The sequence below is a fragment of the Gavialis gangeticus genome, unplaced genomic scaffold (assembly GCF_001723915.1).
Source record: "Gavialis gangeticus isolate Ggan-Ray unplaced genomic scaffold, GavGan_comp1, whole genome shotgun sequence".
Classification (NCBI taxonomy): Eukaryota; Metazoa; Chordata; order Crocodylia; family Gavialidae; genus Gavialis; species Gavialis gangeticus.
The window spans coordinates 7,307,244-7,315,681 of NW_017729026.1; the positions used below are offsets into that span (position 1 = coordinate 7,307,244).

The 8,438-nt window shown below is 43.6% G+C and overlaps 1 protein-coding gene and 1 long non-coding RNA gene across 2 annotated transcripts in view; one reads left to right on the forward strand and one right to left on the reverse strand.

Moving 5' to 3' along the window:
* PTPRK (protein tyrosine phosphatase, receptor type K) overlaps nucleotides 1-8,438 on the forward strand; it is a 791,004-nt gene that overhangs the window by 649,109 nt on the left and 133,457 nt on the right. Inside the window, exon 8 of the mRNA XM_019520302.1 lies at nucleotides 1,563-1,865. Within this exon, the coding sequence (XP_019375847.1) occupies nucleotides 1,563-1,865 (303 nt within the window). The remainder of the gene's footprint in view (nucleotides 1-1,562; nucleotides 1,866-8,438) is intronic.
* LOC109299786 overlaps nucleotides 1-8,438 on the reverse strand; it is a 56,341-nt gene that overhangs the window by 31,380 nt on the left and 16,523 nt on the right. The gene's annotated exons all lie outside the window — the stretch shown is intronic.

Consider the following 8,438-nt stretch of genomic DNA (forward strand, 5'->3'; position numbering starts at 1 on the left):
CCTATTAAATGATTTCTGTCACCCTGTTGTCTTGAGCTACCTTATGCAATATTTTCAGAAAGCCGCTGCCCAGGAGACAACCTTATTTTTTCTCTTTTACCATGCATTTGACAGTAGCTCAGTACTTCAGGTGGAAAAGAACACACTTATTTAAGAAAATAGTAGTTTTGAGAGTGGGAGGTTTGTGACTGAATATGAAAGAAAACATACAACCCCTTCTCCCTTGCTCCCCACACACTTGCCTTTTAATCCATAGCAATATGGAAATATGGATATTTCAGGAAATATCTGCATGTATTCTAGTTAAAATTAAATCATTTTGATCTTTGAAGCTGGTTGGTTGCAGTTGTCTCTGCAAAACACATACTGAATAGGATACATATATTCAGATTTCATTTGGATAGGCCAGTGCTTTTGGCTGGTTATTTGTGTAGCTGAGATTCTTGATTTGTAAATGAAAGATAAGTAGGAAAATGAGCCCCAGAAAGAAAAAAATCTACATTTCAGATGCACGTGAACTTATCTGATTTTCACCATGAGCCAGCAAGCCTCCAAGACTAAAGTTACACCTAGGCCTTGTCTTATTTTTCTTTGGCAAGCAAATGCATAGAAAGATGGTAGAAAGGTTCCCTTGGTGCATTTCTAGTGAGCTTCTGGTGTATCTAGTCATGGTCATGACTTTAAATTTTGTAATCATTTTAATTAAGTTCAATTTATAAAAGTTAGTCTTGCATGAGGGATAAATACACTGGAGAGGCAGTGATAGATTGATGGCAGCTTAGGGAATACCCTGTGTTCTGCTGGTGCTTTCCACCTGAGTGGAAATTCATGTGCAGATAATGGTTGAGCTTGGGTGGTGGTGCAATGATTATCAGCTATGAGCTATACACAGAGTTTATTGGGGGTTTAATGGAGGTAGACTATGATGGAAATTTCCAAAAGTGTTTTTGTAATATTTCTTGGTTTCTTGGCTTTCTTGCTTGGATGAATAGCATCATTATTGAACTAATAAATGTTAATTAATATCTGCATCATTTTTGTAACTGTTAGTTTAGTACAGCAATTAAGGTAATTAGTATACAGCATCACATGGTGGCATGATAAATCATAGTGCAGTACATACTGACTCTTTACCACTATGATCTATTATCTAATTGACTCATCTGAGGAGAAAAAAAGCAAGAAAAGAAGTGGCGAAGTTAGCGGCGACAGCTGTGGTGGCCTTTCGGTCACTCTTCCTGCATCTGCTCTCTGTAATTCTCAAATGCTTTGAATTGCTGGCACCATTAATTAATATTTTACTTTCAGTGCTGCTAAATCTTAATCACTGGTAGAAACCTACAGAGAAGGGATGGAACAGAAGGAAATGAAAACATAGAGGCTGTGGCATTTCTTTCCCTTCTGGGTATCACTTACAAGGAATGACGCTTCTTCCAGCGATGGGTTTGTGCTTGCTGGGTATCTCTTGTGTTTTGATATTTCTGAGTGTATCATTTAGCAACTTCATGCAAGTGTGAAGAATGTTGACAGTGCTATTTTCATCATGTTCTGTATTTTTCTAGAGCCCATGAGAACACCAAAAACACTGAAGATTGCTGAGATCCAGGCCAGGCACATTGCAGTGGATTGGGAATCTCTGGGTTACAATATTACTCGTTGCCACACGTTCAATGTCACTATTTGCTACCATTACTTCCATGGACACAATGAGAACAAAGCAGACTGCTTGGATATGGACCCCAAAGCACCCCAGCATGTTGTGGATCATCTGCCTCCGTACACAAATGTCAGCCTCAAAATGATCCTAACCAATCCTGAAGGGAGAAAGGAGAGCGAGGAGACTGTTATTCAAACAGATGAAGATGGTATGTACAAATGTTGTTATAGAAATTATGTCTAAACTAACAGTTGTGTGAAGGATTGGATTTGTCAGTTAAAATACGTCTTTTGATGGACAAAAGTCCCAGTTTATTAATCTATTAATTAATTATAAGAATTTTGAATGCCCCTAAAATTGTGACTTTTAAAATATTTTATTCAACATTCTAAAAAGCATAACCAAAACTGACTGAATTGTTAGCTGATGTCACTGTGAATATCCTTCATACAACTAAAATAATCAATGGTTTTTTGAATGCTTTACTATAAAAGACAAGAATGAGTTCATTCTGTTAAGGAATTTTTCAGATACTAGTTTGAAGAATTTTACTTATTGTGTAAACTTATATTTAAAAGTTCTGTTCATCATTGCTAGAGTTTATTTAAAACTCAGAATAGTGTAAATTAATGGGGGGGGAGCATTTATGCAGTGTGCACCTATTAGTTATTATTAGGTTTTTCTGTCTTGAAATAGTATTTTGAGAAATTTGTAAAATCCCCTTAAGTCCACTAGCAAGATGGCCTTACGTACCTTGTGTGAAGAGAAACAAAGGACTGAGTTTGATGGTTAGTGGTTATCTGATTTGGATCTTAATAGGAAATACATTAAAATAACATTAACTATAGACTCCTAATAGACAAAACCTGTAATATTGGAAATGAAGAGTTAGTTTTAGTTTAAATATCTTCTGTAGGTGATAACTGGTCATTCAAAACATATCGACACCAGTGATATGCAGCTTTCTGGTTCTGTGGCCCAAGTGAGTAGCACAGGCTGGATCCTGCACAGGGTCAGTGTGCCAGCCTGACCCCACATACTGGATCCAGCCACTTGCTGGGCTGACCCCTGTGCCAGATCTGGCCTTGCACTAGATATGGCTGTTCACTGTGATCCTACTCTCCAACTCTAGGTATGCTGGCCCAACCCCAGGCACATAGATCTGCCTGTGCCAGTTTGACACCATACAGCTGGATCTAGCTGCATGCCTGGATCTGGCCCCTGGCTCAGAGGTTGAACATCACTGGTCTACACCATCAAGTGACTATGCTAAGGAATGTCACACTGATATATTCCAGGCATGTTCTGTGTGTTCTACATCCTGAAACATGTAATGTAGCCACTTTTAGGTGGCTCTGACCACTCACTAATAATGTCTGGCTAGGGAGTTAATGTATTGGCGTACAACCTGTGCTCCACTAAGGCTACGTAGCATCTGTTTTGAGATGTCTTGTATGTGAGTGTGCAGTACTTCCCCAAACAGTCCTTTGAGAGTGTAAGCATACAAAATTTGGATGATGTATAGGGCTCTGTACAAAGAATAGAGAAAAAAAAACAATTTTTCTAGCACACGGCTACAGAAAAGGGAAGGCAGAAAAAAATGCTGTATGCTTGCATGCACATATAAACAGTGTGGAAGTGGTGACTACACCCAGACCTAGAAGGTGATGGTGGCTTGGTATTTTAACATATTTTCAAACAGAAAAAAAATGGTATTTAAAACTTTACCATTATGAGGTGCAGAAAGCAGCATTACATAACACAGCCAGAGAATATGAGGAGTGAGAGAGAACCATAGAGATTGAGGCATCATACAAGGATATATTGAGACGTAAAGAATTCGACTGTTTTATATAGATCAAGTACAGTATTAATTTTGTAGATAATTTCAAGAGGAAAACCAGACCAAACTACCATTTTTACCCAAATCCAAGATGGCTCTGAATTTAAGGCTGCCATCCAATAATTGGGTGACTTCAGCTGGCCTATTCTCCAACTCCAGTAGGTCTCTGGCCCCGCTCCAGCCTGGAACACAGTTGCTCTAACCCCAGCCCAGACACACAGTTGCCATTGCAGCATCAGCAGCTCCAACTGGTCCCCTGAGCTAGAGCCCAGGCTGGAGCTGCTGTCACCACCACCACCATTGCTACCAGGCCTAGTTGGAGCAGGGTCAGAACTCTGCCAGAGCTGGAATCTAAGTGGTGCCAAGGGCAGTTTGGGGGTAGATGTGCAGAGGTGGCAATGGTGTGGGGGGAGATGTGAGGGTGGATGGGGGACGAAGAGATGGCAAGGGGACAGGCAGCAGGTGCAGCTCCAATTCAACCCAGACCTGGGATCTGGGCCAGAGTTGGAGCCACACAACCATGTGCCCCCCTGCTGCCCCATACTCTAAATGTTAAATGGGGAGGGAAACCTTGTCTTGAATTTGAGTAACTATGCTACTTACATGTCTAGGCCTTTAATATAGAGATTTTTGCTGGCTGTATTCTATTAGACATGGCTAAGTAATGCTTCTGTGCTCATGTGAATTGGGTTTCATTTTCTGCACCAAAATTGCAGGCTTTTCAAAGGGGATCATGTTTTCTGAGAGCCTTTATCTAGTTAGACTTGCAAAGGGACATGCTGTAGCATTTATTGTGGAGCTGGTCAAGAGAGGTGCCAGATGTACAGACCTCATGTTTATCTGTTGTATTCTTTGTGGAAATATAAAGTTTGACGGTCTGATGTCACTCTCTCAGCTCTGCTCTAATGCTTCATTGCAGGGATCCTGGTTTTCTCTGTTTAAAAATTGTAAATTCTCTGATGAACACAAATTTTCTGATTAAGATCCCCAAAATCTGTAACAAAAATGGAACATCACTATATATATATTATTTTATATTATATATACTATATATTTATTATAGTGGTTGAGGCACTGGGAGGCTTTCAAATTAGTTTAAAATTATAAATATATCAATAAAACACTCTGCTCAATAGATACCTATATCTATCTATCTATCTATCTATCTATCTATCTATCTATCTATCTATCTATCTATGTATAGGTATCAATTGAACAGAGTATTTTATTGATATATTTACAATTTTAAACTAATTTGAAAGCCTCCCAGTGCCTCAACCACTATAATAAAATAAATTCTAAGTACCTATACATTTTAGTATTTGATTTTGGGTTTTTTATCATGGAAAATCAGAGCTCCCCCTGCTCCCTTGGCTTATCAGGACACAGCTCAAGGCTCCTCACCCACAGCCCTGCTGGTGCCCCTCACTCCCCATCCACAGCTTCCTGGCCCTGCTGGCACCCCTCACTCCTCACTTACAACCCCCTGGCCTTAAGGTGCCCCTTACTCTGCACCTACAGTTCCCTGCCCCCCCTCCCCAGCCCTACTGGATGGGGCTTACAACTGCTAGGGCTACAATGCCAGGGATCCAGGTCTGCAACCCCCTGCCCTCTGCAGTAGCACCCAATTCCCAGCTGTCACGCGTGGGAGGTGGTGGCTGCTGTGGCAGAGTAGAGTGCAGAGCCTGGATCCCCCTCCACCAAGGGCAGCACAGCCAGAGTGGAGCCCGTGGGGTGAGCAGATGTTGCTGCCCCCTGCAGGCTCAGGCTCCCTCACTCTATTGCCCTCTGCCCAGGACTTTCATGGCCCAGTGAGCAGGATCTGGCCTGGCAGAAAAGAGCAAGACCAGATGGGGAAGCTTCTTATCACTGTGAGCCCCACACTGCCCTGGTGAGGTGCCCCTTACCCACCTGGCAGCAGTGAGTGGCCCAATTCCATGCTGCCACCCCCATTGCTGCTGGGCAGGCAGGGGGTGCTTTACCAGGGTGGCACACTTCCCCCTCTACTAATATTACCCCTCCCAGTATTTTGAGTCTAGTGTTGAATAGGTTTTTTTGTATCAGGAGTGGAAAGTGGCTTATAAAGTTGTAAGGATATTATTTGCATCATCAAACAAACTTAAGAAGACTTCGTAGGTGACGTGTTTATCTCAAATAACATTATGAAACTGTACCGGGTTACGTGACAGTTTCTCTCAAATCTATCATTTGCTATACTATGTTTTGCCACATGGGCCATGCTAGAATAAAAGTAATGACCTAAATCCTGTTTACATGGATAGGACTCTTAATTTGTGAGTCATTAAGGCTTGTGCCTGAAACTCAGTCACACTAGCTCATATATTCTATTTATGTGTTTGAATGAGATGATTGATAGTATGCGGCAACTAGGCCTCCAGGTAACATTGCCTGAGGTTTGAAAGTGCAAACCTATCTCTATCATCATCAGTATTAATGCCCTGTGATTGATATGGTAGACTTCGCTGGCGAACAAGATCTTTTTAATGATATTTTTACTTTCCTGTAGACATATAGGAAGACAGTATTATGTTTCTGAAGTACAGATAATATTTTTACGTATGCTTGTGATGGGGCATACTTATGGCCGAGTCTCATGCCGGCCAACCCACCTGTCTCTATGGGGCAGTCTGTCCAGTCTTGCCTGCCACAACTTTAATGTTCTCTTTCCTGATGGTATAATCTGGGAGACTACCCATTATATTCCCCTTTGCCAGGGGGCACTATTTGCAGCTCTGAACCTCCCGTATACCGAAGTCCATGCCTTGCAGATTGCATCCACATAATATTCATAACTCACACCATGACTAATGTTCCAGGGTTTCACAGGGACTCTCGCTCCCTCCCTGGAGCCAACAGGTCATTGTGCTCAAACCTTAGATCTTACGTTCGACCCACACTCAGCCTCCTAGCGGTGGAGGACTTACTGGGGTCAGGACTCATCCCTAGGTCTCTGGCTGAGTTCCCCCCACTCTGGCCCAGGCTATGGCCTCAGGCATCCACAAACATACCTTGGCCTCCTCCCCATACATGGGGTTCCTACTGTGCCCATTCTACAGCCTTTACACCACAACCCACCTTGGGGTATTCTCATCATCCTCACAACCAACTATTCATGGGGCTGGCCCTTGCACTGTCCATCAGGCTTGTTCCCAGTTTGGCCCTACTCAACACACCCCTGGGACCAGGCCTACTCCCTTTTCAGTCCCCACCCTCGCACAGCGCTTCAGGCCTACTTCCATTCCACCCTACTCTGTGTGGGTCCACACAACTCTGCCCTCTGCCCTAGGGCTATACACCAGTCCCCTCTCTGGGGCCACGCTGCCGCCCCTTCTTTGGGGCTACATTTCTATCCCCTCCTGGGGCCTCTGGGGTCTCAATCCCCTGTGGGCTCAGCTGTGCCTGGCCCCACTTGCTAAATGTAACCCACCCAAAGATGGGGGCTAGGGGTTAGTAAGAGGCCCTGACCTGCATTTCAGGTGAGTGGTCCTGGTATTTACATGGAGACTGCCATGCCACTGGCAGCCCCTCTAGGCCTCCCTACCCTGGCAGGGTGCAGTTTTAGGTCATGCAGGACCAGGAGCCTCCAAGCCATTCCCCTCACTCCTGCCCTTACCTGCCCTCTGGTATGATGTTGTGAGCCTCGGCTCAGCTGGATGATGTTGCTCTCTCGGCTGCAGGCAACACTTTGCCAACTCTGCCTGGTTGACCTTAGTTTTAATATGGCCGCCCTAATTGGGCAACTGCTGGTTGCCTGCTCCAGCCTTTAAAGTGGCAAGCACCCAAAGGTATGCTGCCACAATGCTCAACATCATGTAGAACACAGGAAAGAGATTCATCACCACAGTGAATATTTTTTTTATCTAATGCTAGCTTATAGTTTAGATCAAATAGAAAGGTAGTGTTAATTTAGAGGAAAACTGATGGTTTAGATTGAAGGAAGGAAAGGATAGATGTCTAGCATCTTTCTTTCTTCTCTCCACCCATAATTTAATTTTAAGCCTGAAATATTTTCTGAAAGTTCTGACATGAAATATCTTAAACAGAGGTTATTTTCACATAGATAGTAATACATGTAAATGGCACGTTCCTAATAATTATGTCAGTTTTGATGTTTGTTTTACCAAGTTTCATAGATTTCATAGACATTCGGGCTGAAAGGGACCCTGAAGGATCATCAAGTCCAGCCTCCTGCCCCAGAGGCAGGAAGTCAGCAGGGATCATAGGATCCCAGCCAGATAAATATCCAAATGTGTCTTGAAGGCATTCAAAGTAGGTGCTTTAACCACCTCCGGCGGTAGTCTATTCCAAACCTTGGGGGCTTGAACAGTAAAGAAGTTCTTTCTTATGTCCAGCCTGAATCGGTCACGGCAGAGTTGGGACTGTTCAATCTTGTCATCCCTTGGGGTGCTCTGGTGAACAGACATTCCCTCAGATCCTGGTGAACACTCCTGATAAACTTATAGGTGGCCACCAGATTGCCCCTGAGTCTGCACTTTTCCAAGCTGAAGAGTCCCATGGCTCTCATGGCTCTCAGACTCTTATCATAAGGTCTGTTTTCCTGACCTCTGATCATGCACGTGGCTCTCCTCTGCATTCTCTCAAGCTTCTCCACATCCTTTTTGAATTGTGGAGCCCAAAACTGGACGCAGTACTCCAGCTGCAGCCTCACCAAGGCCGAGTACAAGGGGAGAGTGACGTCCCCGGATTTGCTTGAGAAGCATCTATGGATGCAAGCCAGTGTTTTGCTCGCTTTACTTGCCGCAGCATCATGTTGAAGGCTCATGTTCATCTTGTGGTTAATCATGACCCCCAAGTCCCTTTCATCTGTAGTGAACCAGCTAACCAGCGTAGTGCTAACCAGTGTAGCACTGTCAAGCCTATAAGCATGCTGCAGGTTTTTCCTCCCACGGTGGAGAA